This window comes from Solea senegalensis, linkage group LG16, assembly GCF_019176455.1.
Source record: "Solea senegalensis isolate Sse05_10M linkage group LG16, IFAPA_SoseM_1, whole genome shotgun sequence".
Classification (NCBI taxonomy): Eukaryota; Metazoa; Chordata; class Actinopteri; order Pleuronectiformes; family Soleidae; genus Solea; species Solea senegalensis.
In genome coordinates, this window is record NC_058036.1 from 9,969,546 (window position 1) to 9,988,971 (window position 19,426).

Here is a 19,426-nt window from a genome sequence, read left to right on the forward strand (position 1 = left end):
AAGCACAAAACAAGAGTATAGGTTATTATAATATTAGAAAATGAATTGAATGATTGAAATACGTGATCCAGAATCTTCGGAGCAAGATGACAGGTTAATCTGACAGGGAGTGGGATTAAATAAATAAATCAAACGTCAGGCTGTATGGATGAAACATATATGTTCAAATTATATTAATACATATTTAATACATATGTATTATTCAATTAATACGAATGATTCCATGTGACAACGTGCCATAAATGCGTTTAACTCATTGAGGAGGCGCGTGATTGGCCTCTGTTGTGGGTGAGGTGTGTGCACGTGCGTGCTGAAGTGCTTTAAAAGGGTCAAATATTAAATTTAAACAATATTTTTTTATTTGAGAAATTTGCGCAATTCTATTGAAACCGAAACGGGAGGGAGAGTAGACGGAACGGTACAGTGTTCAAAAAAAAAAAAGTGCACAAAGGCTCTGGTCTGAGTGTCCAGCATCGCGTGGATCATGTCCACGCAGAGTCGTGGGTCATTTTCACGCCAAAAAAACCCCCAAAACCCGCTGTTGTGAGACTGTGCCGGGACAGCGAGGAGAAGGAGGAGGAGGGAGAGAGTCTGACCACTACAGCCTACTGCTGTGCGCGCCACGCGCCCGAGTGTTCGGTGTGTGCGAGGGCGTGAGAGTGTGTGTGTGTGTCAGTGTGTGTGAAAGCCACCACTAGTCGCCCCCAGTGCTCTTCAGTCTCCACTCTCCCTTCTCACCGCAGACTGAACGTCACGTCCGCACTTGAACTTGAGTTTTCTCCCATTGTAGAAGCCAGAGAGCCGCACACAGCCGCACACAACCGCACACAGCCCGGGGACGCATGCGGGGACTCTGCAGCTCCAGCACAAAGACCAAACAGTGTGGCAGTGTGTCCTCACACCAGCGCCGGGCTTTGACTTGAAGAGTTTAAGTAGAACCCACCCGCCCAACTGGCACTGGCTGTGCAGCAGAAGAAGTGCCCACAACCGCTTGGCGACTCCCCGAGGTGCCGCGCGGAACAGTTTTTTATTGATTTATTTTTTTATCACACTTTTCCAGGTAACTTTCAGGTGTGTCCGAAAGGGGCCACGCAGTGTCCAAGGTGGCCGGAGAGTGGACACAGGTAGTGACCCAGCACCGGGAGCTGAGCGCCGACCTCCCGCGCCTCGCCGCTTCTCTTCGCTCCGCTGCACTCCTCTCTCCGCTACTCTCCTCTGACATATGGACTGAAAGCAGCCGCGGCAGAGCCGGACTACTGTCTCACCGCAGCCGCAGTCACCGCCGCCGCGACCCAACAAGGGAGGAGGCGCACCACCACTTTGGCACCGAGCTCCCAGCGAGCGCACGGCCGCTCACCCGGGAAGAGCACAGCCGTTACCCGCTGCTGCTGGAGGGACATCCACTGGAAAGGGGTCACTGCGAGGGCCACGTTTTGGGCCAGTGCAGAGGCAGAGTCGGTGCCTGGTGGCCAACGAGCGCTCGGTTTTGGGGCCAGATTGCGGTCGGCATAGAGCAGCAGCAGCGGCAGCAGCAGCAAGAGAAGGAGCAGGAGAAAGTGGAGGAGGAGAACCGACCCTTCCAGCGCTGCTCTCCAGGCGATGCCAGTGTAAATGCCAGGGCGATGTCCCGACGCAAGCAGGGGAACCCGCAGCACCTGTCCCAGAGAGAAATAACACGTAAGTCAAGCCGTACAACATCATCGCACCTTTTTGTTCCTCTTTCATTTTACTCTTTTTTTCTTTTGAGGATATTTTTTCCCCTCTAGTTCGTAAAATTGCATTTTCAAACTTTTCCAAAAGTGTCTCCTGGAGGCCATGTTAAATATTTTTCTCCGTCTTTTAAAATAAACAATATTAGACAGATATATAAATGTACTTAAGTGCTCACTACAATGTGTAAATAACTCGCTGTCATTGTTTGTGAAAGTCTTATTGGACTTTTACAAGCAGCTCGTTGAGAAGCCGCACATCGGTCCAGGTGTAGTTCACTGACCATGACTTCTTTATCCTTGCAGTGTTTGTTTGTTTGTTTGTTTTTCTGCGTCACCAAAGAGAACAATGACACACTGGATCCGTTTCTATTGACAGTCAAACGTGTCTCTACTGCGATTTAATTAAGTTTGTGTTTTTTTACGCACTTTTACGCGCATATATGGAGCTGTGATACATGTCATATTTACGCGTCATGTGCTAATTAATTAGTTTAATTGTTTCATTGACTTATTAGACAGAAAGACCATATTTTACTTGCATTAGAAAATGGTGGAGTTTATTTAAACGCATCATTAGATATTTTTTTTATACGCCTCACGCTTTATTCCTCTCTTCTCCAGCAGCTCTTTATCTCTCTCTCGGTTTGCTCTCGCGCTGTTGTCTTGTCTGCCGCGTGGACCCAAAGTTCATATACATCCTTCGGTTGTAAAATGAATACTGCCTTTAGATTATTTAACAGCCTGATATCTGGAAAAAAAATTCAAATATGTATATATCCAAGAATGAGTGACATGCCAAAATTAAATTGTTGTATTTATTTATTAAATCAATTACATAAATAGAATAAATTCACATTCCATTCATCATTTTCGGGCCAAAGAAAATTAACTGTATTTTATTTCTGTTAATATGAAAAAAAAAACACCTGTTGTGACGCAAACTGTCTCTAAAAAATGAAACTCCTGAGCAGATTGAAATGTTGTGGCCTCAGCAGCTGACGTGACAGAAGCAGTGAAACCTTTTAAAAACATGAGTGAGGGGCACATGAATCCAGCAGGGTTATTGTCTTTAACATAAAGTGTAACATCTGTACATGTGCTGAATACTTTCTGCGGCTGGAGTGTATTTGGGGTGTATCTGTGCCAGATCAGATCACTGATGGTGTATCAGTGTGTGTGTGTGTGTGTGTTCAGTGTGTATAGAGCGGTTTTGGCCCATGCTGCATGTGGAATAGTTGTCAAATGAATGTCCTTAAAAGAAGAGAGCCGATTGCTTCACTACAACGTGAATGTGGCGACTTGTACACACACGTACAAATGCAGCTGTGGTGTGGACTTATAGAAATGCCCATGCTTATTGACACAGATTATTCTTATCACTCCAAAGACAACAGAAAACATTTCTGAATCGTAATCACACATATTTCGCCATTCTGGCCTTCAAAGGTCAGATTATAGATGATTTAATTTCACTGAGAATTTACACAAGAGCAGAGAAGAACACAACACGTACGTAAACATGTACGCTCGTGCGCAAACAAACACACGGAGCATGTGTGTAAGTGAAGGCTAATAAATTTACTTTTAATTTGTTCAGTGTATTCACTCCTTCACTCTCACTGTGTGTGTGTGTGTGTGTGTGACTGATAAATGCTGCACATTCCATAATTCACACACACACACACACACACACACACACACTCACAAACACATGTATGTATGTACAGGTATGTAAGCTTGTGTGAATATCCACACACACACACATGCACTCAGGCACACACACACAAACACACACACAGACACACACACACTTATTGTGATTCTTCTCATGCTGTCATCATTATCAATAACCCTGACAAAACTGAAATTGTGGAATTGGGATTCCAGATTTCTCAAAGTTTCTCCTCCTCATTAGGAGAAAAAACATTTTCACACTTTCAGGACATTACATTTTTGTCTTTTATTTATATTGACTGGAAAAGATTATTTTAAAAGTGATGAATATGGGCCTGGGATCAGCTCTTTAGTGCACTTCATGAAGACTGTAAATCTGTCCCTGTGCTCGTTCACACTCACTTCCTGTCAAAACCAAACAATTTGCCCCAGAACAACTTCATCTGCACTTTCTCTCCCCCAGAGACACATGGTAAAGATTCATCAGTGTGTGTGTGTGTGTGTGTGTGTGTGTGTGTTTGGGTGTCACCGTGCTGTGACAGTTTACACCTAAAGGTGCAGACTTGCCTTCTGCTTCTCATTCACTGCAAATAACCCCAGCTTTGCTCAGAGAGCTGATTTAGTGTGAGGAGACGCAGGACGGGTAGCCACACACACACACACACACACACACACACACACACACACACACAAACAAAGAGAGAGAGGCTGTGTCGCCCACTTGAGATGCATGTTTCCCTTTGGCTTGTCAAATAGCCATGCACCCTGCTGGGCCTAAGTCTTTGTTAGAGAGAGAGAGAGAGAGGGAGGGAGAGCACTTAAGTGTTGTGTGTGTGTCCAAGAGCTGAACCTCGAAATGATTAAAAAAACAAACAAAAACCTAAGAAAGAAAAACGTGTGTTTTATTAAGTGTCACAAACGGATTGGACTTGTTTTTTTTAATCAGGCTCTTCCTGTGCGTCAAACGCACAGGTTAGCTCACACCTTATAGTTAATGGCTTGTAACTAAAGGTATAGTCCGTGTTTCACACTGTCTGTTGGACACCTTACTGTCCTATTTTTATTTTTTGTTGTTTATGTCAGTTTTTGCAGTGTTTTTTTCTATTCATCGCAATATGTAAACGAGAAGTGCACATGAAAGCTGAGAGGTTGTGTGTGTATGTGTGCGTAAATATACAGGAAGAGCTGTGTGTTCATTTCACAGACAGCGTGTCCCCTGTGTTGATCAGCCCATGATGTACACACTTTTTCACACACACACACACACAGGCTCTGTTATCAGTTGCTCTTCAACCCCCCCCAACCCAAACGAAACCTCCATCTTTGTCACTCTCTGCTGTCTTTTTCTATGTCTCTTTCTCTCTGTGTCGTCCTGCTAGGGGGAGCTCTCAGGCTGCTAGTGCTGCACTCTCTCTGCTGGTCGGTGAGAGTTGTAGCACAGAGTGTGTGTGTGTGTGTGTGTGTGTGTGTGTGTGTGTGTTAATCAGACGATATCAATGCTGAAAGACCACATTCACCTCTTAACTGTCACCGAAACACTCTGTGCTTAACTCTCTCCCTCTCACTCTGTCTCTGTTAGATTTTTAATTTACACTGTAAGTGGTGACAGCTGACTGACATGTGCATTAACTACACTAATGCAGCAGCAGGAAATTATCTTCATCTTTTTTTATGAAACTGTTATTTATCACTCGTATTTTGCCAATGGAATAAAGTAATTAGTTTGTTTAGAAATGAATCTATAAGCTATTCCAGAAAAAAAACAGTAACAGTACACTAAAAAACAACAACAACTAATTGGACAAAACAATTGGTAACACACAAATAAATTAAGTTAAACTTAATTGAATGTGTTAAATGTGTGTTTTTAGAATTGAATAAATTTGACCAACCATAATGATTTGAATGTGTGAATCTGTGGACTTTTAATTGTTTATGAAGCGTTCAGGTCCCTCAGGTTGTCTGAGACACAGGTTTACTTTCTGTCAGTCAGAACTAAACATGTGGAGCAGCATTCACTTTTAATTTGCAACAGGGCATTGCAGGCCTGCGTTATCCCCTGCCTTTCCTTTAAAACCCCAAAAAACATGGTTGCTATTTATTTCTTCATCTAAATTCTGTTCATTATTTTCAGTTTCTCTCTCTAAATGCCTTGTTTCTTCATATTGTCCCTTCTTTTGTCTTCGTTTGTCATGATGTCATGTCTTTTTATTTTGTCTAAAAGCATGCTGAATTGTGTTGCTGTTGAATTTGCCTTGGAGTGTGCTGCAGTTTCTGGGGAACACCTCCCGAGGGCAGGCGGCTCATCATGTGTGCTCTGTGCTTTGTCTGAACTCCCCGTATCATCGTGCATGTGAACTCGTTTATATCTCAGTCACGCTGGAGTAAAAGTTTCAGATTTTTTTTTTTGCCATTACACTTGTGTATCCTGGTAATAATCCTGACATGGACCGAGGGGTGGTGTCACCTCCTGATGTCGCTTCAATCTCAATGGGTTTTTACTTGAAAATGAGTAAAAATCTGCAAATGTAGGCTGTTACTGATAACTGATAAACCTTTAATATGAAACGCTTCCTCTGTTTTTATCTTTCTGCTCTATGTCCTGTGTGTGTGCAAGAAACATCACTGCAGTACGAGCAAAACAAGCACAATTATTAGATCTGCTGAACATTTGAAGGTGAATTTTGATGAAATCCAACATTTGAATTCAACTGTATGACCACAGGTGTGTGTGTGTGTGTGTGTGTGCATTCTGTATGTGATACAGAAAATACATTATTATATTATTATTAACAGACCAAACTTTACTGAGAACAGTTTTCAGACTTTTATTTGTGGGAATTATAAATTGGGGAAAATGTGAAAGTTTTTTTTATTTTTTACTGTTTTTTTTAATGTCATTGCTAATACATTATCTCAGGATTTGCGAGTGTGAATATAATGTGACGATGGTGTGGGCAGAAAGGAGAGTCGGGATGCGTTACCAGGACATTTACAGTGAATGCGCTAATCAAAGGACGCCGCACACCGTCTCGCTTCGAGCAAACTTCACCCTGAGGACGGGAATTCACAGTAGAGCTGTTTTGGCCTCAACTTTAGCCAAACTCTATATTTTAGCCTCACAAACACCTGCTGCTTTAGCCTGACTGTCGATAATGCATGTGTTATTTTTGAGACATTCATTTATAGAGATTCCATTTCCTTTTTTCCTTTTGTCTTCAGCTCCGGTTATCTGAAATCCTATTAGCGCTCTCGTCTGACTCACCCAAGCCTTATCAGGTAAATTAGGCCAAAGCAATGCTTTTTTTCCCCTTATACATCTGTTGGTAGGAAGCACACTGTTCACTCCACTTTGGCGGCATGCGTTAAATATAGGCCAAAAGAATAAATGAATAAATCAGACAAATGTACACTCTTTGTATGTAACATGAAAGTGGATTTGGCTGCTGTTAACAGCCATGGGAACCATATGTATCAGTGGTAGCTTCAAATGATATCATGCTATTCCAGGGAAATTTGCCATGATTATTTTTTAAACACGGAACCGCGTTTTATCAAGGATTGCAGGCAGGAAAAATTAAAAAAAGAAAAAAAAGAATGTGCATTGCCATACTTTCCCAGGGATCTGATCACGACCTAAATAGTACATCAATTACCACAAGGTGGCAGAAGCAGCATTGCGGTGCAATAGTGTTCTGATGTGAGGAGAAAAAACGGGGTGAGTTCACAGAAACGCGACAAAAAAAGCGATCTTTTCTGGATTCTGACGTTGTTTATGACGTTTTCCATTTTTTGAAGTCCATGAAGAAAATGGGTGATTTCACCTCTGGGGGCACACATTAACGGCTGTCTACATCAGTGATTACACATGTGTTATTGTTTCGATTCGGTGTCTGAAATCCTTCGTTCATTTCTACCGAAGTAACACAAACTCACCAAACGAGGCAGCAGCAGCAGCAGCAGCAGCAGCAGCTTCTGATCTTGTTTTTATAGCCATGCTTGTGTCACAGCGGAGACAACACTGTTGGATCGTTTATTTTGTAACGTGGCACTTTTTACCATGTAAAAATGTAAATTGTCGTGAAAGAGATGATATGACACAGCCCTGGTACACACATTAACATATACACACTGTCAGCTGTGTCACTTTAGAAATCATGTTTCTATAATTGTCAATTTTCAAACCATCGAGTCTGGTTTGCAGGGTCACTGTGTTTGTTCCAGGTCAGCGCACACACACACAAACAGACACAGACACAGACACACACACGCACACTCAAAACTTAACCACTTCCTCAGAAATGAGGTTCTGCCTCATTTGGACCAGGTTTTGGTCTCCACGACTGGTCATGACAAGCTCAGTGTTCATGACAGAAAAGCCCTAAAGAGATAACAAATACAGGTACACACAACACACACACCACTGTTCATTTCGATAGTGATGGACAGATGGCAGCAGCCTGCAGGCCGGACACACACACACACACGTGCAGTGTGTCCTCATGCACATACAAACATGACATAACACATGGTGCATGCAGTACAAACTTGCAACACACACATGCAAAGGGAGGGAGGCGATGATGTGCGGAAATGTGGGGCGACCGAGCGCCACACACTGTACACCTGCTCTCTAGCACACACACACACACACACGCACACGTATACACTTCCTGTGGCTTTAGTTTGTTTGACAATACTGGAGTTGTGTACATATATACATGCATACATATATACTGTATATGTATATACATATATATGTGTGTGTGTGTATTTATATCATAGTAAATGTTATTTACTATTACTTTTATGTTTCTTCAGTAATTGTTTTTCCGTAAGTGACATTGTCATTTTTCTAACGTTTGGAAACATTTTTATAATGACCTGTAGTTACTGTTGATTTTATACATCATTAAACTCCACCAACCTCTTTATCTTTATCAATAAAATGTGTGTGTATGTTTATTTGTTTGAGTAAACAATCATTCATTTCTTTTTCTATTAATTACTTTTCTTCTGCCTGTTTTAACATGCTGGTCATGAGAGAAGTTGGCCTCATTTTAAGAAGCATATTTGGAATACAGGATTCATACAGTGTACAGTATATGTGTGTGTGTGTGTGTGTGTGTGTGTGTGATAAGCAACAGTGAATTTAAAATCAGACATAACTGAGGTGTGCGCTGCTCCATCTGAAAGACACGTTACTGTTCTTCGATGAGAGCTGCATGCAGGCTTTAAGAATATACGGCATTGGAACGCAGCATTATTTATTTTATATAGTGTTTGTGGCTGATCATTTATAAAGAAAAAACGACTTCTTGGTCAGAAGGTGGGGAAACCCAGCTCTATCAGTGTGTTGCTAAATGGCATTTATCAGTCTGACATGTTTCTTCTGTTTTTCTCACTGTACAGCTGAGATCGAGCACCCAGATGGCAGCCTGCTCTCTGACTCCTTGCTCCCGCAGCCTGGTGGTCTACCTCCCCACCCGCTGGAGCCTGTCCTGGCCCACGCACTGCCGCCTGGCTTTCACGCCGACCACGATCTGCTGACCTGTGGGCAGTGCCAGGTGACCTTCCCGCTGGGCGACATCCTCCTCTTCATTGAGCACAAGAAGAAGCAGTGCCAAATGCCGCTGTTGGCCAATGGCTGCTATGACAAGATGAGTGATCGGGAAGGAGGGAGTCCCACTCTGCAGGGCCTTCATCACCTCGGCGGGCAGCGGGTGGAGATGAGAAAGGTGGTGGAGCCGGTGGAGATCGGCATCCAGGTGACACCAGAGGAGGAGGAGGTGGGAGGAAGAAGAGGGGAAAGAGGTGAGAGGGAGCAGAGGACGCCCAAAGGAATTTGCCCCAAGCAGGAAAACGCACTGGCAGGTAGGCATGATGAACGCAATAAACTCTGTCATACTCCGAGACAACTATCAGACGAGTTTTTGCAACAGGGTAGGCAAAGCTGGCATCTGCCTGGGGCCTCAAGCTAAAGAAGGCACCTGAGAACAGTTGAGAATCTAAATGAAAAGCTAACAACAGCTAATTCATCAGTACACTGACAACTGTCTGTCAACACACTCAGTGCGGGCTGGCATGAGGGTTTGTTCTGGTTCAATGTAGGGTCCCTTTCGCTAGGAGCTCAAACTCCCTTAAAATACCTCTGGTATCAGTATCTATCTCTGTGTCTGTTTGTATTCCTGTATGTGTACCTTTGTGAGGACTTTTGGGGCATAAAAACCTGGTTTCAGGGTTACACAGATTCTCTCTGTTTCTCACATGTCACCCGGTGACACGGAGGGAATAGCAACATTGAGCAAACAGGTTGGAGTACGACTGACGACACAAAGAAGCACCCGTGAAAAAGTTTCAGAAGTAAATTCTAGGTTTGAAAAACCCGCCCGCCCCTGCACTGCTGCTGCGTACACACAAACACTCCCTCAGTCAGGTCTCATAGTTGACAGTAGATTAAGTGAGCGGCATACAGATAATGTTACGCGTCATTTTAATGCTTGATGGCTGTTGCTGGAGACAGTGTCCTGTCCATCAAGCCTGACTTTTTAGCAAGAGATGCTAATGTTGCTAAAGTAATTGGGGGATTCCATTGTTGCTCTGTTGTGCATTCTATTCTATTTTTTATTTTTTTTAAACATAAAAGCATGAATGGGATGTGATTGGCTCATACCTAATATGATTGGTCAGTGGTCGCATTGCTGGTTGGACATTTGAGTTGGAAATATGTCGATACATTGTGACACGAGACAAGATCTGGTCTTAGATTTTGGATATCGTCATATGGTGATAAGGCGTCTGTGATGACCTGTCCCGGTTTTAAAGGCTGTTGCATTGATAATCATATTGATTTTAAAATGCATGTAAAACTAGACAGAAGGAGGGTGAACCAGCCTCTCCTCTCCAGTTACAGAGAGAGACAGAAGGAGATGTTCATTCCACTGGAAGGGAAGGACAGCAGAGAGAAGGGAGAGACTGGCACATTACCCACTCAAAGCCTTAAACCCCCTCAAGGACTCGGCTAGTTGAAACAAATTGTGCAAAACATGACAGAAAGACTCACCCTGACTTTCATGGAGAAATCCAGCCTAAGCTGTCTGCTTAAAAGGTGAAAAGCTCATTAAAATTCAAATAAGCAAAGGAGGAAAAAAAACACTGTGAGAGGAGAAGAAGGAGGAGGGCAAGGAAAACAGAGAGAAGGGGGGATTAATAAGACGCTATTTTTCTCCGCTGTTCAGTTTTTAGCATTTTAGCAGGAGAGCAGCTGCAGGAGGACGAGCAGCGGCAGCAGTTATCTCTCAAACCAGTCGTCACATTCAGAGGAAGTCAGAGGGGGAAGAGTGGAATATTCACTGAGCCACAGCTCTCACACTGTCCCTGTCCTACAGGTCAGGGTGTGAGGAAAAACAAAGCAGCAGCAGCAGCAGCAGCAGCAGCAGCATCTGTTAATGACCAAAGATGAATATAGAGACAAAATTATTTGGGATTTATATTGTGATTTGGGTCTTGTCTTTAAAAAGTGGGTCCTAAATTAAATTAAATTAAATTAAATTAAATTAAATTAAATTAAATTAAATTAAATTAAATTAAATTAAATTAAATTAAATTAAATTAAATTAAAATTCCAAACCAATATTTTGTGTTTTATAAAGACAATACATAGATGTGCATTGTATCATGCGTACTGTAATAAAAGACACCAGCAGTCTCTTAAGAGAATGATACGTATATTTAAATACATGAGCAAACATGTTACCATACATACAATGCTTGTTGAGTCATGTAACTCAGGAAACCAGTTTCTTCTCACCTGGTTTCCTCGCTATTTGAGTCAAACCTGCCTGACATTTGGACACAAACACAGACTAAACTCAGAGGAGAAGGTTATTGGCTCAGAGTCATGAAGTGGAAATGTTCTTCACTCTGCTGCTCTGCCTGTAAAACACTGTGAGAGCGCCTGAGCTTCATCACTGTGTTCATATAGAACCTCTGAGAGCATCGCCACATAACTCTTGAGCAAATCAACCTTATACTGTAAAGTATAAGTAAGTAAAATCAGAGATGAAATTAAAGATGTCATATCAAATGGATACTTTTTCATAAAATAAAATAAATTAAATAGCCTAGGGTTAAATATCAACTACTTCTTCAAAGTTCTATACTCAAAAGAACATAAATACTCACTTCTTTTACAGTGGTATTAATGTGTGTGTGGAGGAGCAGGAAAGATATAATATCGTCTTGGCCGAATGTGGCCCGTGGGCCTTGAGTTTGACAAACACAAAAGGAACTCCAACTCTCTTACTGGCGTTGGCCACAGTTTTAGGTTGGTATTATTCGTATTTATGTACACAGGCATATTTTTCCTCCTGTATTTAAATGCTTGCAGTATATTTCAACGTAATCCTCCCGTGGAATAAAATCCACATGTGCAGTGTTGGAAAAGCCTCCCGAATTTGCAATTGCCCGATATTTCTTCATAACAGAACGCGCAATAATTTTCACATTAAAAACAAAAGCATATTAGCGGCTCAATTGGACGTGCACTGCAGCGGCAACTGTAAACTATATTGCCGCAATAATGTTTTTATGTTTCAAAAATTACCCTCGGTATTTCACAGTTTCCACATGAAATATGTCCAACTAGCACCTTATTAACACTCAGCGAGGACAGAGGGGTTTATTAATGGATCCAGAGTTTAATTTGGTGGGAACACGCTCAGCACTGCTCATAATCACTGGGGGGATTGATATGGCAGGTGGAATTTTCTCCCCCTTTGTAACTCAGGCTGAGATTGTTCTCCCGTAGTTTTTTTACACCTTTCATTGCCTAGTAAAGGGGGGAGGAGAGAGGCATTAGTAAGAGGAAAGGTAGCGAGAGAACATGGGGGAGGGGGGAGGGGCTGCGGTAAAAGTGATTAAGGAGTTTGAATGTCAGCGCAGAACACGGCTGATGACAATGCTTCATAATCGGCTCCCAGCAGGTCGAATAAACATCTCTCTTATTTTCAAACTTTTTCATCACTTCCATTTGTTTCCTTGTGTTAAATGTAACACACACACACACACACACACACACACACACACAGACGAGTTTCCATGACATCAGAGGAACACTGACTTACATTCATTTCCTGGAGACTTACTATTTACTTTACTATTGGTTTGTTTTTTGTATTTGTTTCATATTCCAATACCATAACCATCCTGGTTTGGGATGAGCCCGGTATATATATATGTACATATATATCTATACATGTATGTATAGATATATATATATATATATATATATATATATATATATATATATATATATATATATATATATATATATATATATATATATTTATATATATATATATATATATATATATATATACATATATACATATATATATATATATATATATTGCATGCTACACTATACACAGAAAGTAAATATGTAAGCAACAGCATTTTAGTTTATGAAATTAGTTCATTTCTCAGCTACAATTTACAGTTTAAGTAGAATTTGTAAGGGACAGTTAAGGGTGCTCAAACTTATCCTGCTTTCACTTTTCAGGAAAATGTTTTTCTTACTAAATATAAGAAGTGTAAAAATAAAACAAAGCAGCAGAGAGCTGATGGACTCAAACACACATGTATGACACATGTGTCTGATCAGTACATTTCAAGTCAAAATGGCATCGTGAAAAAACCTGAATCTTTACTTATGTAATATGTATGTTTTAATTGTACTTTACAAATTTTCATTTGTAACACTAGGTGTAAACAAGTTCTTCTCTTCCACACTGATGGTGTGTTTTACGTGTTTTTTTTTTAATTGTTTGCATGGTTGGTTTGAGCAGACACAGGACACACACACACACACACACACACACGTTCGACATTCATCACTTGAGGGGACATTGCATTGACTTCACCTTAAAATGTAGTAATTTACGTTATGGGGACTTGCTTTTTGTCCCCACAAGGAAGACAAGTCCCCATAATGTGACTTGTAAACAGGTTTAGGTCCCCACAATATTAGTAATACCTGAACAAACACACATACGCAGGTACTGGCTGTAAGATCAAGGTAGTGAGAGCGTTATTTTCGACGAGGGGCTCATTAGTAAACATCGGACGGGCTTTTTCCGAATCGTGAGAACTGAAAAACAAAGAAGCATGCAAAACGGCTTGTGTTCGCGGGCTCTCTTGAAAACAAATGCACATGACCAGGAGAGAGGAAGGGAGTGGGGAGCGTCAGTGGTGAGTTTTTACAACAGTGAGGAAAAAGAGGTAGACACAAGGGGGAGCTTCATAGAGAAAATGACGTTTCACTTTTGAAGTTGAAGTACTCCAAGAAATGAATGAAACAGTTGAGATCAGGGAGCTGCTTCATATAATTTGCATGCACTGAAAAAGTGATCAAAAAATATAACATTTTCACTTTATGTACTGATAAATACATGAGGGTGCTTTGTTACCAAACTATGAAATTAAAATGTATATACATCAGCTTATTCATTGCTTTGTTTGCTGAAATGATGTTAATTGCTATGAGCCTGCTGGACATTAATGTTGACCACCACAGGGTGATGCTCCATGACAGCACAGCCACAAACACTGTGCACAAACACTGCTGTGCTGTGTTAGTGCACACCTATGACACGACTCACACACACGCACACACACACACACACACACACACACACTATGAACAATTAACTCTATGTGTATTGTGCAAATTATGAATTTTGGCATAAGAAAACACACACACAATAAAAATATTTGTTTAAACTGCGCGCACACACAGGTTTGTGCAGCTCTTCTTCTTAGGACTCTGCATTGACTATCCATTCATTTGGACAGCCTAAACAAAGCCTTAATCCTAACCTTGAAAATGTCCTGAAGAGGTGACAAATACAAGAACACACACACACAATAGTAATAATGAACTATTCACAATATGCAAAGTGTGGCATCACAAAAACACACACAGTTAAATTGTTTACTTGAAAATGACACACACACACACTGAGCACAGTTGTGTGTGTCCTTAAAATATTTACCGTATGCTTTTTTAGAGACTGAATGCACACAGCTTCAGCACAGTGTCAGTATGTGTGTGTGTGTGTGTGTTTGATATAACAGCCTGTACTTTAAAGCCATTAAGGCGCCCGCTGCTCTTTTTTTTCTGTGTGTGTGTTGTTTTAATAAAGCTGCGAGGCCTCTTGGATGGAGCGTCGGCCTTTTTTGAAGTGGTAATTACTCTGGTTTGTATCGCTGCTCTCTCACTCTCCCCTCTCTCTACATCGTTTGCCCTCTGTGTGTACTTTTGGCTAGGTTTGGTTGTGTGAGCGTGTGTGTGCATGTGTGTGTGTGTGAGTGTGGTTAAGTTTAGATAGTACAGCCCTGAAGCATTTAAAAGGTCTGAGAGAATGTAGACACACACACGCACACAAGAGGAGGTACAGTTAAAGTGTTGGTAGCAACATTTTTCACTCACTGTATTTAAAAGTTCTCCGATTTTTTTTCTTTCAGTTTGAAAGAAAAAAAGTTTGCACATTTCTTCTATACTGAACTATGGGAAAACAGCACCACGCATCCCTAATGTATAGTATATTCACACTTTACTCCCTTTTAAGTAAAGAGTATATAAATAAAGAGTGAAGCTGAACGGGTCGAACAACCTTCCAACCTATAGATGAGGTGACATTGAGGGAGAAGAACACCAGGTAGTCCAGTTGTATTTGTTGACTCTTTAGTCAAAGTAGTCAAGACCAGCAGTTCTCATGGAAACTAAAACCTGGTCCTAATGCAGCAGAACCACATTTTTGAGACTCTAGGGATACATTTAGGGATAAGATTTGAATTGTGGGGGTTTGATGGGGTGTATGGTTAAGGTTATGGATAAGGCTTTGTTTAGGCTGACTAAATGATTGAAAGAGGAATAGCTGGGCTAATGTGTGTGTGTGTGTGTGTGTGTCATGCACCTTTCCTGTGTGTAAATCCAACATCCTGGATACAAACCAGACACCAAGAGCAACAACAAGTGAGACATGACGGCTGGACCAAACACACACACACACATACACACACACACACACACACACACACACACACACACACACACATACACACACACGCGTGTATTAGCGCAGCTATTCCTCTCAGGACTCTGCATTGACCATCCATTCATTTGTACAGACTCATTTGCACAGACTTTCGGTCTCCATGAGGACTACTGTTCCTGACAAGGTCAGTGTTTATGACAGAAAATATCCTTAAAAGGTAACAAATACAAGAACACACACACACACACACACACACACAGAGTATTTACCATCAATAGAGCATAAAAGGGCAAAGCAGCATCTCATGTGCTTCTTAGCATTTTCAAAATCTCTTTTCGCGATTTTCACCTCGTCGCCTCTCTCCGCCACGTTAATCACTGTGCATGCACTCATTTAAATATTAAATTTTTTTAATCATCAAAGCCAGGGAACATCATGCATATTCATATCATCTCACCCTCCCCTCACCCCCTTCCCTGCATCCCCTGAATCTCAGGTTCATTACTCTGCTGTGTAGCCATTAGCCATCTCTCTTATCACATAGTTTACACACACACACGCACCCTAGTAAACACACACACACACACTCTCTCTCTCTCTCGCTCAAACATAGAGCTAGCGACCAGCGCTAACCAGCACTAACTAGACTCAAACACACACAGGCAGCGGCATCGCTCCAGTCTGCACTGAGCGAGCAGACGTGTCATCCATCCTGGCTGCTGGATGGCTGATGCTGGGAGTATTTGTCAAGAGGCTTGGTTAAAAACTCTCATTTGCATAATGACTTTGTAGTTCTGCATTAATAAAATTTGCATATGAAGCCATGTTAATTACTCCTGATCAGCCTTTTTTGCATTCATGCATGGTAATTTTCAGCAACTTGTGAAAATTGATGTCCTGGCATCAGGGATGCAGAGATTGTGGAAGAGTGTGCGTGTGTTCTTGTATTTGTGTTCTTGTGTGTACAGATTTGGAGAACAAAACCTGGTCCTAAAGAGGCAGAACCTCATTTCTGTTCAGTTTAGAACTAAGATTAGAATTGTGGTTAAGGTTACGGTTAGACATTAACTGGTTGTAAAAGTTTGGGATAAAGGCATCTTTAAGGTTGTGTTAATGAATAGAAGTCAACACAGAGTTAAGAATAGCTGCACAAACGTGTGTGTGTATGAGAGAGAGTTTCAGGTCTTACGCAGTCACAATTTAGGGACTTGTCTACCTTATGACACATCAGTCCCTCCCATTTTAAGCTAAAGACATGTCGTATGGTTAGGACAAGGTTAGGGAAATTACTGTAAGTCAATGTCCTCTGGAGTTATGGAAACCAGACTATGTGTGTGAGAGAGAGACAAGTGGATGAAGGTGGGAGTTTTGGGTTTTTCAGACAGTCTCTCTTTTTCACAGGAGATGCTTCTTATTAGAAGCCCCTCCTCTCTCTCTCTCTCTCTCACGCTCACTCTCTCACACTCACACTCACACACACACACACACACACACACACACACACACACTGGGGCTGGCTGGCAGCCATCTGTGAAGCTATTGTTTACTCTCAGTTCTTCATTTCAAAGAGCACAGACTGTGCTGTGCGATTCTCAAACTGCAACCGTGATTCACAGCATTTTAGAGATGAATATTTGCTTCTAATTTTGGCTCTAATCACAATATTATTACCCTGTACTCTTTTCCCTTCTCTCAGATACCACAGTTTGTGTGAATGTGTGTGTTGTAGTGAGTGCATTTCTTTGACGTTTATTCAGGCAGCACACTGGTGAGAACTCATAGAACTCATCAACCACATAGTCTGATTTATGTCTTTATATATTGTAGTAGAGGTACATCTACTTTGCCATTTTTAGCTTTTAGTAGCTTTGCGAAATCTTTTCTTTTATGAAAATTGCCTCCAAGTGTGTGAATGCTGATTTTAGAAGCTTTCCATTTACTTAAAGCTTTTTTCCCCTCAAGGACAAGCTCATTTGAATTCCCCGCAGGACTGATCAGGTTTAACAGACCTGCTAAACCCGGTTAGAGAGAGTTTCTTCATGCTGCCTCCCCACTGCAGCCATTTATTCATACATTTCTTCGACCTTTGGTTTCAGTGTTGGGCTTTGAATGACAACGTATGTGTCATGAATGCTTTTCTCACAGTAGATGAGTAAAAAAGATGGAGTGAAACGGAGAGTCTGTGGTTTAAAAAAAAAAGGAGAGACAACATTGCGTTTTTTTTTGTTGGTGGTCTCTGTTTCACTGCTATGTAGCAACAGAATTAAAGCCAGAAACTATTAGCAGCATGGAGAGTCCGGGGCACCAGCCAACGCAGAGGCATTTCCAACAGGATTGACATGAATCACAGGCAGCTGAAGAGAAAGGTTTAAGAGTGGTGAAGCTGAGGTTCTTCTGCTCTATTTGTTTTTCTTTCTGGAGAGGTTCCTGCGCCGCTCTGCTCTGCTCGTCTCACTGATCACCTGTCAGTTATTTCACCCTCTCTGTCCATGTGTAACTACACACTGTAAAAGTGGAAAACATTGTGTCATGCGATTGCTGAGGCGCACAGAATCGGTGCAGCGGATACTGTCTATTTCTTCTTGAAGTGCCACTTCCCTGAGTTAATTCTGTAGAAATGAACCATGTTTCCCTCTGTGAACACTCATCATTTTAAGATAAGTAATTACCGAAGGTATTTTGGTTACTGGAAATCATGAAACACAAGTTTTAAAAAGAACATAATAGAGTTTTACCATCGCTCCAGTGTCTTAAGACTATGTTGACTGCTTAATGTCACAGTTTGACAGCCTCTTCCACCTGGAAACTGAAGTTTGATATCCCACACCAAACTCCAGAGAGAAGGTGACACAAACTTATCAAGCAAGGCAACAGTTGTCTCAGCTGGCAGCCATGATTTTCAAAGAAAAATGTAGAAACAAAAATAAAAATAGAGTCAAAATTAAGCAATGATGATCTGGTGCTCATTTTACATAAATAAAAGAAAAATAAATTACTTTTCCATTGTTGATGTGAAAGCTTTTGTGCCAAGGCCATAAAAAATCACTGTGCTAATTTTGCACCTTAATCCTACAGACCAGCAATGTTTTAATGCATCTTTAAGTCTCATGGTGCCCTATTGAAATTATTTTTAGTTATTTGAAATAAGAAATTTTAGTTTTACATGCAAATGTGAGAAAAAGCAGCTCAGTCACAATGTTCAAATGAAGTCAGTCGAGTAGAACATGAGAACATCCACATCATTTCCATCAGGTGTCATCAGAGCTGGAATGATTTATACGTTGGGAAACGTGATCTGTGAATAAAATATAGGTTTCCTGGTGTGTAATCCCTGTGTGGATGGGAGCGTTTGTCTTAGCTGGCTTTTGTGACTCTGGAGCGATCGGATCAGGCGATAAAGCACTAGGCGCAGTTTGTTTGTTGCCATTGTGTGCCTGAACAGGAGGCTGTAGTTAGGCAGGTCGTGTGTGTGAAAGTGAATGGAAAGAGGAGAAAGGCTAAGTGAGGCTGACTGGGCAGCTTTGAAGAGGTCACAATGGCTGGATGTAAACACTATACTTCCCTCTGCATTCATGCGGACTCACCGCTGATGATATTTCAGATATTCAGAGCCCTCCAGGAAAGTCTGCACTCCTTGAATTCCATTGTACACTGCGGTGTGTAAGCTTCACTATGTGGGTGTGTGTGTGTGTACGTGTGTGTTAAAAATGAGGTGTTATGCAGATGTGTGACAGTCGCAACTACATATAATCAGGTCACACAGATGATATTATAACACACACTCCAAAATACTGGTGCAAGATAAGGACATTTGAATGTTCCCTTCACTAGTGAAAAATGTTTTTCAGTGGTCCGATCAAATGTTCTCAAATGTCTTGTTTTGTCCTCAAACCAAAAATAATTCAGTTTGAATGATTTCTTTGTTATATGGAGCAAATAAAAATATTTTGATTTAAGAAGCTGAAAAGTCTGAGAACTTTT

At 41.3% G+C, this 19,426-nt stretch overlaps 1 protein-coding gene across 1 annotated transcript in view; it reads left to right on the forward strand.

The window, feature by feature from the left end:
* The first annotated feature begins 430 nt into the window (after positions 1 to 430).
* bcl11ba (BAF chromatin remodeling complex subunit BCL11B a) overlaps positions 431 to 19,426 on the forward strand; it is a 36,816-nt gene continuing 17,820 nt past the window's right edge. The window contains exons 1-2 of the mRNA XM_044047764.1: positions 431 to 1,677; positions 8,799 to 9,260. Coding sequence (XP_043903699.1) covers positions 1,623 to 1,677; positions 8,799 to 9,260 — 517 coding nt within the window. The 5' untranslated portion in view covers positions 431 to 1,622. The remainder of the gene's footprint in view (positions 1,678 to 8,798; positions 9,261 to 19,426) is intronic.